The sequence below is a fragment of the Falco biarmicus genome, unplaced genomic scaffold (genome assembly GCF_023638135.1).
Source record: "Falco biarmicus isolate bFalBia1 unplaced genomic scaffold, bFalBia1.pri scaffold_42, whole genome shotgun sequence".
NCBI classification, from domain to species: Eukaryota; Metazoa; Chordata; class Aves; order Falconiformes; family Falconidae; genus Falco; species Falco biarmicus.
Genome location: NW_026611968.1, coordinates 3693 through 18255, shown reverse-complemented (window position 1 = coordinate 18255; position 14563 = coordinate 3693). Strand labels below are relative to the sequence as shown.

At 52.2% G+C, this 14563-nt stretch overlaps 1 protein-coding gene across 1 annotated transcript; it reads right to left on the bottom strand.

Annotated features, from left to right (window-relative positions):
• Positions 1-606: 606 nt before the first annotated feature.
• On the bottom strand, positions 607-12864 carry LOC130143541 (vigilin-like; the record flags this gene model as incomplete). Its single annotated transcript, XM_056326233.1, is given in 15 exon segments — positions 607-627; positions 1884-1970; positions 2304-2417; positions 2679-2783; positions 3088-3227; positions 4100-4199; positions 4703-4807; positions 5369-5476; positions 5691-5729; positions 5732-5899; positions 6736-6951; positions 7423-7629; positions 9268-9486; positions 12658-12667; positions 12827-12864. Coding segments are annotated over 15 exon segments (1677 nt in total), but the record flags the coding sequence as incomplete, so codon positions are not given.
• Positions 12865-14563: the final 1699 nt, after the last annotated feature.

Here is a 14563-nt window from a genome sequence, read left to right as displayed (position 1 = left end):
AGCCCGCCACAGCCCGCCCCAGCCCGCCACAGCCAGTCCCAGGTTACCACAGCCCACCAGGGCCCACCACGGCCCACCAGGGCCCACCAGGGCCCACCACGGCCCACCACGGCCCACCAGGGCCCACCACGGCCCACCACGGCCCACCACGGCCCACCACGGCCCACCACGGACCACCACGGACCACCACGGACCACCACGCCCCGCCACCGCCCACCACGGCCTGCCACGGCCCAACACGGCCCACCACGGCCCACCACGTTTCACCAGACCCCACCACATCCCGTCACAGGCCGTCCCAGACCGCCACAGCCCGTCTTGGCACGCCACAGCCCATCCAAGACCGCCACAGCCCGTCACAGCCCACCACAGCCCGTCCCAGCCCACCACAGCCCGTCCCAGCCCACCACAGCCCACCACAGCTTGTCCCAGCCCACCACAGCCCACCAAAGACTGTCCCAGCCCACCACAGCTTATCCCATCCCACCACAGCCCGTCCCAGCCCGTCCAAGCCCACTGCAGCCCACCATGGCCCGCCATGGCCCACCACATCCCGCCACGGCCCACCACAGCCCACCACTACCTGTCCTGGCCCGCCACAGCCCGTCACAGGCCGCCACAGCCCGTCTTGGCACGACACAGCTCATCCAAGACCGCCACAGCCAGTCCCAGCCCACCACAGACCACCACAGCCCGTCCCAGCCCACCACACCTTATCCCAGCCCGTCCCAGCCAACCACAGCCCACCACGTCCCACCACAGCCCACCACTGCCCGTCCCTGCCCGCCACGGCCCACCACAGCCCACCAGTGCCCGTCCATGCCCGCCACAGACCACCCTGACCCGTCACGGACTACCACGGCCCGCCACACCTTGCCAGAGCCCACCACGGCCCGTCACAACCCGTCTCGGCCCGCCACAGCCCGCCACAACCCGTCTCGGCCCGTCCCGGCCCGCCACGGCCCACCACGGCCCGCCACGGCCCACCACGGCCCACCACGGCCCGCCACGGCCTACCCTGGCCCGCCACGGCCTACCCTGGCCCGCCACGCCTTGCCAGAGCCCACCACGGCCCATCACAGCCCGTCCCAGCCCACCAAAGCCCACCACAGCCCTCCACAGCACGTCCCAACCCGTCCCAGCCCACCACAGCCCGTCCCTGCCCGCCATGGCCCACCACGGCCCGCCAGAGCCCACCCAGTCCCGCCACGGCCCACCACAGCCCACCCCTTTCCCATCCCGGCCCAAAACGACCCACCACGATCCACCAAAGTCCACCACAGCCCACCACAATTCTCCACGGCCCATCCCAGCCCACCACAGCCCGTCCCACCCCGTCCCACAGCCCGTCCCAGGCCGTCCCACAGCCCATTGCAGCACATCACAGCTCGTTCCAGACCACCAGAGCCCGTCCCAGCCCACCTCAAGCTCACCAGAACCCACCACAGCCCACCACAGCCCGTCCCAGACCACCACGGCCCACCACAGCCCGTCCCAGCCCACCAGAACCCGTCCCAGCCTGTCCCAGCCCACCACAGCCCGTCCCAGACCACCAGAACCCGTCCCAGCCCGTCCCAGACCACCACAGCCCGTCCCGGCCCACCGCAGACCGTCCCAGCCCGCCCCGGCCCACCGCAGACCGTCCCGGCCCGCCCCGGCCCGCCCCGGCCCACCACGGCTCGTACCAGACCACCACGGCCCGTCCCAGCCCGTCCCGGCACACCGCGGCCCGCCTCAACACGTCCCATCCCACCACGGCCCATCCCGGCCCGGCCCATCCACGGCCCCGACCACCAGAACCCGTCCCAGCCCACCACAGCCCGTCTCAAGCTCACCAGAACCCACCACGGCCCGGCCCACCTGTGTTAGGAACAATATCTCACCTTCTTGATGTTGGCACCTCCTTTCCCTACAATGTTCTTGTGGAACTGTTTGCAGATGGGGACAGAAATAGAAAAGCTGTTTTCAACCTAAGGGAGAAAGGAAGGGAGACATGAAGTTTACACTGTCGTGGCAAGGGAGGCCCGACTTCAGGAGCTCTGATAAACGAGCTTTTGAAAACAGGCTTAGACCCAAGGAAGTTCTCTATACGAGGGACTTTTGTAAGACTAAACAAAGGCAAGGACGTTCCCCTATAGCCTTCCCATAACAGGTACTATCCCCCCGCCTCCATTCAGCCAAAACAGCGCCGACAGCTCCCTCCTCTTGAGGTGTTTTAGCTCTACCCAAGCCAGTAGAGCTCTGCTTTGCCCCAGGGTTATCCAGGCACGTAGGAGGGAAGAGCAGGCAGAAGACCTCCTTACCAGGTCTGCCACCATCTTTTGCATGTACTCGGTGCACTTCTCCACCTCGTTTTTGGGACCTCGGAGTTGGACGATGTCACTCTTGTGTGCAGGGTCTGCGAAGCTGATGATAACCTGCAGGAGCGGTCATTTCTAGTTAGCTCAAGCAAAAGCAAGAACCCTTGTGTCAGACACATGCAAAGGTTGGGGGGATCCTACACATGCCCTTTTCCCATTCAGAAAAGGGGAACCGTGTTAGCGGCCTCTGGCTAAAAGAACTATCTTCTCAGACACTTGCGCTACAGAGCCACTAAAGTTACGACTTCTGTGACGACAGGCCTACTACCCATGTAGGAAATAACCCCTCTGGATTCCTCCTCTCCTACAAAGCCTTACCTCTGGGAATTGCTCCCGGATTTCCCAGACCCGCTCAGCCTTCTGCCCAATGATGGTCCGGTGGAATTTCTGCTCAACGATTAGGTCCGCAGCGTGTTCATTTTCCTGATGGGAACAGAGGGCACACTGAGTGTTCAGCCGGAGAGCCATCTACTTTGACTTAGCGGTTTGCTGCCCGACGGTTTACTTGCCAGCACTGTCCCTCTTTTCTCCAGACCAAATTCACTCTGCGTTGACAGAGAAGGGCTACCCGAGGGAACAGGGGAAGACATTTGTGAAGAGGAACTTGCACTTGTCATGAGATCCAAGTGCTCGGTGGGCAAGAAGGTGGGCTCGCACCAGAAGGTTACAAGGGAACACGAGAGCCCAAACCCTGCAGTCTCCCAAACATCACGTCCTACCCACTCACCATACGGGAAGCGAGTTCCAGCAGCTCTTTCTTGGCCTGTGGGACCCCCTGTGGGTCTCCTTCCATTCTGATCGGGTTGCTCTTCTCGTTGTCCGGGGGAATGCGCACAGACACCTTGTACAGATCCTTCATCCTGTTAACTTCGAGGCAAGGACTGTGGTGACGCCATCTGCTAGGCAAAGACCTGGAAGCAAGGCACCTTGATTATCACTGCTCAGAGGCTGTTGAGGAAGTAAAGCCGCCTCTGGGAAGGGCTCAGTGGGGTAGGGTTGAGACAGGGGAAATTGCCTCTTCCCCCTGGAGTTCACTGAGAGCAGACCTGTGCCACACGAGAGCCTGTCCAAGTAAATACCGTGGCATCTACAGAGCCCATTGTTCCCTTGTCAGAGCGAGGCGTGTTTCTTCCCCAAACAGTATCACATTTAGAGCAGAGGACAATCGTTCCTTTCTACCCCAAACTCTTGGCTGGGGACACGTTGCAGTGCTATCAAACTAGCAGACCACAACAAGGCTTTACCGTTGACCATATTCTACTGCCGGTGCTGTAGCGCCTTCCTCCAGAGGCCAGACCACACTGCTCCTCCTCCAGCTGACACCCTCTCCCACAAGCCACAGGGCTATTTAACCCCTTAGCGGGAACCAGCTACACCTGCACATCGTCCACGTCAATCAACCCACTGCCTCTGAGGCAAGGCCACAGCTGCGTGTTATCAATGCTAATCAACCCACCGCCTTCATTCCTCTACAGGGAGAAGCTCACCAAGCACATTTCCACCACCCACAACTGGCTGCTAAAATGTCATTCGCACAGAGAAGTAATTCCACTACTGTTCAGGCTCCCAAGGTACTTTCACACGTTAAAGCCATCGCAAGGCCTCACGGCCCATTTCTCTCCTTGTACCACCACCACTCCAGAAAAGCAGAGGAAACGTGATGGAGACAGCACACTGGGTGAGCTACAGAGCCCCTGATACCATCTACTAAACACGAAGAGTGTGAGCATGGGAAGGACTAGAAAGGCACTCCACTTACCGTTTAGCTGCGTTCTTGCCAATGAGGGGTCGGTGGAATTGGTGGTCAGCCTTGATTATTGCATAATCCATGCCGTGGATCTAAAAATAATTATATTTTTATATCTATATCTTTATATGTATGTATGTACCTTATTATATATTATATTATATAGGGCCAGGTAGGACAGGCCACCGCTTCTGTCTCGTGCCCTAAGTAACTGCCTACTGCCAGTATTGGCACTGTCTCACCAGCGGTCAGCTACAAGCACTTCTGCTCTTAAGCAGAGCACAAGCATTCCTCTGCTTTGAGAAGAGAGCATTGTGCTCATGAAACATTGAAAAGACTCACTTCTATGCCTCTCCAGCTATAACCAAGAGAATCCTTCCTTCTCTGCACCAAAAAAATTAATGCTGACTTTTCAAGGATGCTATGGATGAGTTTCATAACCAAGGGGTGTCATCCACCTGCCACACAATTTGTCTCCTGCAAGTTCGATTAAGCATGCCAAGACATCCTATGGATGTGACAAACACCTCATCACCTCTGCTCTGTTGCCCCTTCTTCCCCCAGTTTCTTACTGGAACTAGTAACTCCAGCTCACCAGTTCCTTGAGCATGGCTTCAATCTGTTCCTGAGCCACATGCACATCTTCTGTAGGTCCTTCCAAAGTGATGTTATCCTCTCCTCCAGTGAATTTGATGTGAACCTTGAGGTGAAGGACAATGAATCTCTTCAGAATTTGCCAAGATCCAAGCCAGGCCAATGCTTTTGGTCAGGCCTACACCATCGATCCCTGCCACTGAGAGATGTGCTCCTTCCCAAAAAGCCCAGACCAAATCCCCACAATTTTACAAGTCAGAAACTTAACAATTTCGGCCATATGGCAGTGCCTAGAGCCCAAGGCTCTGGTGCCGTCCCGGTTTCTGCAAGGGCTTTGGAGAAGTTTACTCATCTAGCCTTTATCTAGATACCATCTAACTCCCCAGGGAGAAGCCTTGCTGCACTCGCCATTTCCAGGTATCCTACTACATCAGTTCTCAAAACAGCACCACATAAAGCTTCCTTGGAAGGGCTCAACCCATGACAATAGCATAGGAGGAGCAGTGTTTGCAGCAGTAAAAGAGAGGGTTCCCTTGAACAGCAAAGATCTGTGTCATTTCCCCCTGGGTTTACCCACGCTAGAATACACCTCTCTCTTTCATGACGAGTGATCTGGACTAAACCTTTTTCTACGCCGGGGGTGCTAAGCTAACCAGCTCACCCATACCTTTGGCATCTGCTGAGTTATTTTGGCCAGGTTCTGTCCTTTCTTTCCAATAATGAAACGATGAAGCCAAGAGGGGGCAGAGACCGAGGAGACGGTAAAACTGTTGGCCTGAGAGACAGAAAAACAGAGAAGCTGTTTGATGGACAAACTGGAAGAGGCCTTCACAACAATTCAGTTCCAATTCCCATGCTGCACCTCCGGTATTGACTTCTAAGCTGCACCTCTAATGGCCCAAGAGAGAGCACCCCCGCTACACCTGTCAGTGCTCACAAATGGATCTTCATGGGACCTTCAAAGGAGGCCTAGCCCATCTTGTTAGTACCTTTGCATAGACGTCAGTCAATGCTTGCCCAAGTTTTTCAGAGGCTCGCCTCGCAGTATCACCGTCCCCGAGCTCCTGTCAGTGGCTGGGATCTCGACAGAGACTCCAGTCTTCTCCAAGATCTCCTGCAGGGAATTCCCCTTGGGGCCGATGACATACTTGTGCTGGGACTTCTTCACCTCCACTGCAAGAGTAGTAGTCTTCTTTTTCTGTAGGGGCAGAGACACTGAGGCATCAATCACAAGGGGGCGGGGAAGGACAAGAGCGACAGGAAGAGGCACAAGATGCAGTCAAACTCTGCACCCAGCAAAGAGCAAAGCCAAGCTGAGCACAGTGGCTCGGCAGCACCCTAGCACCCCTTGGACCCCTGCCTACAGAAAGCCTTGTGCTCAAAAATTCACAGGGCAAGTACAAAACTAGCATGCTGGGTCAAGCTCCCTGGGACACGGCATGCAAGAGACCACACACGCACACAGGCATGTCGTTGTCGTCGTCCCCGTCCCCCCGTTGGACAACAGGGTTCAACTCCCAGCCGTCTCCCAGGCAGTGCTGTGATGCAACACTGTGCAGGCTATAAGCCGATTGTTGAAATCCGGACTGGTACAAATACAGACCTAACCACGAGGAAAAACAGCCCAGCAACCCACAACAAGGATATTCACAGCAGCGTTGGCTGTGGGAAATAAACTGGAGTGACATTCACTCTTCAGCAACTTCTACTTAGGTAGCAACTTTGATACTGTCAGCTGGCCACCACTGTAGACTTCACGCTTCTTTCCTTCCTTAGTAGCACCGGTGTGAACAAGAGCTATTGGTGGCCTGCTAATTCCCACGATACAGAAAAGCCAGAAATCTGTCACCTCCCGGATAGTATCAGCCCAGCTCCCACTCTGCCGAGTGAGGAAACGGTAGGATTCGGGGTCATGTACTGCAAGGGCTGCTGAGCCAGGTGCAACAGAGGGGTGCACAAAAGTAGAACAAGAAGGGAAGAGTGCCTAGGAGCAGGTGCCAGGGGAAGGTGGGAAGCTTTATGGACCATCCGTACCTTCTCCTCATAGATCTTCTTAACGCGAGCCACAGCCTGGGCTAGTTGCTCCTTTTCTCCGGTGAAGACTATCTCGGTCTTGTTGACACTGGGTGGAGGAATGTCGATGCGCGTCCCTGTGTCCTGCATGAGCTCCCTCCCCAGCTTGTTGTAAGGGCCGGCAATGAAAGGGTGGTACACTTGCTCCACGTCCAGCCGCTCCACGGCACGCTTATCCTGGAAGAGCCCGCAACAGACCTTGGTGGGAACTGCCCTCTGTATTACAGTCTCTGCCAGGCACAGCTAAGTTCCCAGGGCTGTCCTGCCTGACACTCTGGCCCAAGCAACCTCAGTTTGCGGGCTTGTAGATCTCCACCTCTTTCCATCTACAAATATGGTTGCTGCTGCTGCTCCTTGTTTACGATATTCACCCCTGTGATCTCCTGCCTTACCTCAGCTGGCACCTAAGACGCGTCGCTTCAACTATCAAATGCTTGTTTTGGCCTCAGAGATGGACAAAACGCAGCACAAGAAGTTTCAGGACCTGGCAGCGGTGCTCACACAGCCGGCGAGTGGCACAGTATACCTCTCCGTTCAGGCTAACGTTAGCCACTGACTGTAGCCACGGTGGCTACAAACTCCGACTATACCGTGGGGAAGCAAAAAGGCTGACCAGCTAATGCCATGAGAGAGATCATACTGAGGTACCTGCTCAGCGGAGATAAGCAGGATCTCGTGCCGGGCCTTCTCAATCCCTTCTTTAGTGCCGCTGATCTTGATCTGGTTGCTGGGGTCATCTGGGCAGGGGACCTGCATTTTGGTTGCAGTTTTGAGCTTCAGGTCCTGCAGCCTCTCACCCTTCTTTCCAATGACAAAACGGTGGTGCTCCTTGGGGATGGCAACTGTTGCTGAAGCCTGCGGCAGAAGAACCAAGCGTCTGTGAAAAGCCTTGCCTGCACTGGCAGATCCACAGGAACAGAGCCAGGGAAAGCAAGGTAGACGCTGCTCAGCGGTACTGCTCCTCAGAGCAAACACAACGCCTTCCCAGCACATTCTGTCTGAGGGCTGACACTGTACCAGCTGATCTACAGTGCCTCCATGCCAGGAGTATAAAGCCCACCTTTCCCTCAAAACCCTTCTGTTTGCACAGGAGCAGTACCCTGAATTAGCAAAGGCCTTCCGACACAGACGAGGAGGTGCCTCTCCTCCAGTGTAAGACACCAGACAACAACTGAGATGGCAGCGCACAGCTGGAGTTTATCTGAACTCTGACATCTGCTGCCAAGGCTACAGAGAACAAGACGTACAGTATGACTCCTAGGAAAGAGAAATTCAACACCAGAAACCTACTGCAGGAGGCAGGCAGCTAGCACATGCTTACCGCTACTTAAGTGCTAGGTGTCTTCAAGTGTAGCACATGCGGCTCCTGGGACTGCTTCTGGAAGGCCCCACATGCAAAAGGGGTCCTTCTCAGTCTACCATTAAAGGGCTGCTCTATACAAGGGCTTCCCGACTTCTTCCCTTCTCATTGAGTTTTTGCAGGTCTGGTAGCTGATGACTGCTATCGTGCTCCTGATCCCTCTGATTAGGTAACCACTAACAGCAATCAGACAATGAAAATGCAAGCTATAATGGAAAAATAAAAGGTGAAGAAAAGATCACTCGGTGTGACTTTTCAGCTCTGTGTTCCTGTCCTGAAGCCAGCCAAGCCTAAGAGAAGCTGGAATACAGACACACCTTCCAGACCTGGGGCCAGGGCAGTAGGAGGTATATTTGAGAACAGTGGCTCGTGGATCTGTGGCGGCACAACCTGAACTGTTTTTTCAGATGCACTTTGTGGATGTAGGGTTTCGTTCCTTTCTCTTTCCTCTGGCAGGGTATGACACAGGGGCTGAACAGCACTAAGCAGACATGGTATTAACATCGCATTACCTACCTTTGGCATTATACTTTAAAACACACTGCAACACCTGGCTGCGATACATCCTAACAAGAGCTACCACCTTGACTATGAGCTCAAGAACCATAAGGAAAGAGATCAAAACCTAGAGGACTGAAGCAACCGAAACAACAGGGTTGTGGCTCCTTACCAGTGTGCCTTGAGTTACACAAGGCAGAACCCTGACCCGAAGCTTTTGGCTTTTGGCAGGACTTCCTTTTCTCTACTTTTCTTTCTCCCAGCCTTCCACGTTCTCCTCTGAAGGACCTCAGGAAAAGCACCGTCCCGTTCTCACACACTACTAGCTTTGTGTGTGAGGCTCCTGCACCAGCACCTCAGCACAAAGTCACTGGTTGCAACTCAGATGTTCCAGAGATGGCAGACTCCACGCTTCATGCAACACCGCGGCCTGTAATTAACTTGGAACCCTATTTGAAGCCTCATTCCCATTCCAAATTGCCAATTGGGTGCTTTGAAAACGTATGGCGAAGCTGAATTAGTCACGTAACAGCATACCTCTTTGGCTTACAAGCACACGGGCCCAAGGGTCTCAAAGCATTTGCGAGTCTTGGGGAAGAGCAAAGACGAAGGCAGAAACAGTTAGATGCCCTCACCTGAGTCTGCAGCCGAGCGACAATCTGCTTCCGAGCCTTCGTGACTGCTTCCGCCTTGCCAGAGACCACGATCGAAAGGCCCTGGTCCTTTGTGAGAGACAGCTCCAGGTGAGCCCCTGTCTTCTGCATGATGTCAAGGCAGATCTTGGCCTGCTCGCCTTCTCCAAACTGATTCATGTCCTTGTATTTCCTCTCCTCCAGTGGCACATGGAACACCTGCTCAGCCACGGGACAGACAAAAGCAGGGCACAGCAAGGTGCCAGTGTGCTTTTGATTATCAGTGTCTCCCTCTCTTACTGCCATACAGGAGGACTTCACTGGTGTACTAAGTTCCCAGATTTAGGCGACCCATCAGCCTTTCCAGTGGAGACACCAGCTGCAGTTACCCCACAGCCCCTCCGGGAGGGTCCCTATAGACACCGCCACCCTGCAGGAGCGGGCTGGAAACTAGGACCACGTGTGGCAATCAGTTAGCTGAGGGGAATGTGCTCGAGCTTGTCTAGACAAGGAAAGGTAACACCTTGCTGTTAAGTGCCGGTAGTTAACCACCAATCAGGGATTGCCTAGTATGCAAGGCTTAGCCTCAAGAACCAATTAGTTTAAAACGCGCAGCTTCTGAAAGTGTAGAAAACCTCGTGCTTCTGTACAACACATTGACATTTGCTTGCATCAAGCTGCGTCCCGTCTCTTCATTCGCCGCAAATTGGTGACCCCGACGTGATGTGTTTAAGGATCTGACGTGAAGGGCTCTCAAATCGCCTATCTGAGCGACACGCAGCGAATCCCACAGAACTCTGAATGATCTGCTGAAAGGAAGCAGGAGCCGGCCTGAAATCCCTCCGGAGGTGAGAGGTGAGCTGTGGGAAATCCGTAACAGGGAATCAGGCTTCGTCCCCAGAAAGAGACGTATATGGACTCATGAAGGGTCTTCTAGTCAGATCAGGGAGTCCGTGCCTCAGTCTCCTCAAATGGTGACCCCTATGGTGGTGTTCCGAAGCCTTGGAAGAATAAGGACGGAACTGATCGGTAAAAAAAGACAGCTCATGGAAGAAGGCTGCGTTCCGGAGGAGACGGCTTGGCTGAACGATCGCCTTGCTGGCTGGACCAGGCGGACAACCCAAACCCCGAGGATAACACCTGTATTCATCGAGACAGGTGAGCAGCCAAGAAACTTTAGAGACTTGGAAAGAATGAAAGTGTGTACAGACAGCAGCCAATTGTGTGATGCTGCCGCGGAGGGGAACTCCGTGTCGGGAATGCATTTAGCACCTTGGTGGCAAATTCTGACTACTCTTTGCCAAGTGTGGACTAATTCTACTAACGGTGCTAAACCAGAGGAAGCTGTAAATTCCACCGACAGCGCGACTCTTCTCAAGACACCATCAGCGATGGTGATTCCGTCCACACCTCCTCTGCCCCCAAAGCTTCTGTCACTGATTGCAGCGACCCTCGCAACACAGGACCAAGCACAGGAACAGGACAACTCGGACAATGATTTCATTGACACTGATAAACCTTTTGATCCAGGTCCTATAGATCTGGAAAAGGAGCTAGACCTTTCCCCCACCCCCTCGTCTCTCCTGATGCATTGATTGTATTTTTGGGGAGGGTGAAAGGGGGTCTGAGGGACTGGTGGCAGCAATGCAAGCGGGAAGGGAGGATTCATAATACATTTGCTATGTCCCTTCTTGAAGTGATGGCAGAGCCTTATACACTCACACCGCATGATTGGAAGTTACTGCTTTGTATGGTACTAACTGATACAGTATATGATGTGGTTATCTGATTTTTGTGAGCTATGTGTAGTGGCCTTGATTGAAAACCTTAATCGGGGAATTGCTGTTAACTATGAGCAGTTGGCTGGAGCAATTAACTGTGCCGATCCTGTGACTCAGGCAAGGTATCCCAGGGACAACTGTTTGCAAATGAATGAGATGGCTATTAAGGCAGTCTGGATGCGGGAGTCTTGCCAGGTCCTAGAGAGTCACTAACTTTAATACTAACTTGATTGATTGGCTTCAGAATATTTTGCAACAAGTCGAGCATGAGGAAGCTCAAGGGTTGCTTTTAAAACAACTAGCTGTGATAATGCCAATGAAAATTGTAAACGGGCAACTTTCACAATCGCAACCCCAACATGTGTCAAACGATTGTCACGCAGAACTCACAGCAGACTGTAATTCTCAGGCTGAGTTCTGGAACGCAGCATAACAGATTTTTGCTTCTCTAATCTCTTCTGTAAGAATAGTACACACTTTTAACTTACTTAGTAAATTAGGCTGCTAGCTTGCTAAACAAAGTAATACTACAAATACTGTTCTTTTTTTCTGGCTTATTAACAGATGTTGATTCTGTCCATCATATGTTGCTACAGAACCGAGTTGCTATTGATTTTTATTATTAGCACAGGGACACAAGTGTGAAGACTTTGATAGGATGTGTTACATGAATCTGAGTGACCACTGTGAATTAATTTACAAAAGTATACAAAACTCAAAAGCCTTAAAACAAAGATCTGCAACAGAGCCAGGGGCGGGATGCCTTTGGTCTCTTCTCACGGCTGGGAAACTTTGGGCCATGACTCAAAAGTATTACAGGATTTATTATAATTATCTTTAACCACCTTATTGATGTTTGCCTTATGTCTCCCATGCTTTTTTTTCCCCTGTATTCAGTGTTTAGTTGATTGTAACACCAAGCAGGTCATGGTCACCCAGCTACACACACCCTTTGCCTCGTCGCAGTTAACAAGCAAAAAAGAGGATAGAGAATGTCTGAAGAGAGAGATAGGAGAGGAAACTGGAGAATTATTTGACCTAACAAGAGATGAGAGAACAGCTGGGTATTGTGAAGGAGAATAGGAAAGATAAACATGGTTATTTAGTGTTTAATAGGTGTCTGCACACTTGTCGAGATATATAGTTTTGTAACTACAGGAGTGGTTTCTGCCCTGAGCCTGGTGGCGCGCACAGCTGCGGCTTGTGTCCTGGCTCAGAGATGTAAACAGGGGCTTCTCTGTTAGGGTAAAGTGTCTCTCTTTGCATAAAAAAGAGGGAAGGAAGGGGATGACCCCAGAGGTATGTTCAGAGAAGGCATGCGATGTTTCGAACTTTTTGACGGAACCAGTTCCTGTTTGGTGTGCCCTTCCGCCTACGTATAATGTTAATCCAAAGGAAGGTGATGTTGTTTACACTTTGCATGTCGAGCATTGTCTTTCTGTAGATGCTAATGTAGTAGGAGGCTAGGATGGGAACGTGTCGCAGCGCTTCTTCTCTTATGCAGAGTAACAGCAGGGAAAGCATTAAAGAGTTCAATCACCTTGTTTGGTAGGCAGTTAAGCATGTGAGTCAAAATTGCCGCTGCTTTTTGTTGTTGGTTCAAGGACGTGGCTGTGAGGATTCTGATGGTACGTGCTGCGTGGATTTTAGGCGCCCCATTGTGATATGGAGAAATAGCGTGAAATGGGGACAATGGACATCGATTGTGGTTGTGTACGTCTGCTCAGGGAAGTGTGGGTGCGGTGACTGGTCATGGGTGCGGTGTCTGGGCACCTGGGCACGCAGCCTTGAGGGGACGCCTACGGTTTTGAGGAGACGCCTACAGTTTTGAGGGGACGCCTACAGTTTTGAGGAGACCCCTGCCCTTCTTCCTCTAACAAAAGGGGCTATTTTAAAAAAGAATGAGAAAAGGATGAGAGATATTCCAATGCTATCTAGAGGGAGGGAGTGCTGGGTCTCCTTGCTGGAGAAGATCGGATGGTCACAAGAACATGAATCACCTACAAACCTGCAAGACCACCACATTCCAGGCAAAGGACTGATAAGCTAATTAACATACGAAGCGAGAGTGGGCAGGTTTAGGTAACGAATATGTATAGGCGTTAATTGAATATTCATTTGTTTTATTGTATAAATGTGAGATGGTTCGTCACTTCGGGTATGCACGCTTGCGGAGGAGCGATCCCCCGTGCATCTGCGCGCAATAAACATACCTACTTTATAACTTTCGAGTTACAGAGTCTAATTCCGCACGTCAGTTTGGCGAGCCAGGCAGGAGGATTTCTGCTCGGCTGAGGGACCAGCTGCGGAGCGGACGCTCCTAGGCGCGCCCCGGGAGATTTCCTCGGAGGAGCCTCCTCTCCTCAGCTGTTCACCCGGGAGCAGAAGAGAAACCCCTGGATCCACGGATAAAACGGTATGTTTAATAACGGGGCGGCTGGTGAGACGCACGGAGACGTCCGGCGCGCAGCGTAGTCCCCAGGAGGAAAGGTACCTTGGGAGGGGGTTTGCTGACCAAGGGGTGGCCGCTAGCGATCTTGAGGGCAGATCGAGCAAACCCGAGGTGACTGCCATTCCTAAAAGCCCGGAGGCCTCGTGACGGAAAGCGGGGGGCGGGACGGAATAAGGCGGAATCTCACAGGAACAAGAGGGACCTCACAGCAAAAGTAAAAGGGAAACTTTTGCGTAGGAAAAAAAAGAAAAAAAAGAAGAAAAGAAAATAAAAAAAAAAGGGGGGGGAAGCTAAAAACTTCCTTTAGGTTGTCTTAAGAATTGGGGAATTCCTGGAATGTAACAACTGAAATAGCACTCTGTGTCTTGTTTGTTCTATGTGTTGTCTTGTTACATGTTCAAAACTCGGAGTTATGAAATGTATGTTGAAAAATAATAATATTCTGGTAATTCTAGGCGAACAGCAGAAAACTTAACACTCTGCTTAAGACCAGGAAAATTTGGGGGGTTTTGTTTGTTGTTTGTTTTTTTGGCAATTGTTCATTGAAATGCATACTTTGTGAACTGTCAGTGTTCCTAAAAGTTGTACATCAGTGCACGGTACCGTGTAACATACTGCTTGTGTGACTGCGGGCTGCCCGGAGAGTGTGAACGGTGTGATTGAGATGCGCATTTTGATTTTCCGTGTATAGCTTAATTATTTTGACTGAGTGCGAGTGCAAGAGTGCTTGAGACGTGCGTTTGAGTGCAAAGCGAGTAAGGAGCTCTATCCGCGTTTCCGACCTTGGGTGGCTAAGGCGGCCGGAGAAAAACAAAGTAATTAAAATTGCGAAATGGGAAATGGAAGGAGTAAGCCCTGTGAAAAATCGCCCTTGGGTTGTATATTAAAACATTGGAGGGATATCGTACGACAGGGTGGTACCGAAAATAGAAGGAAATTGATTAAATATTGTAATCAGTGGTGGCTTTTGTATAAATTGGGGAGTGATGCGAAATGGCCTCAGGAGGGAGGAACGTTAGATTATAACACGCTCCTGCAATGAATGTTGTTTCTGAGGAGAGAGGGA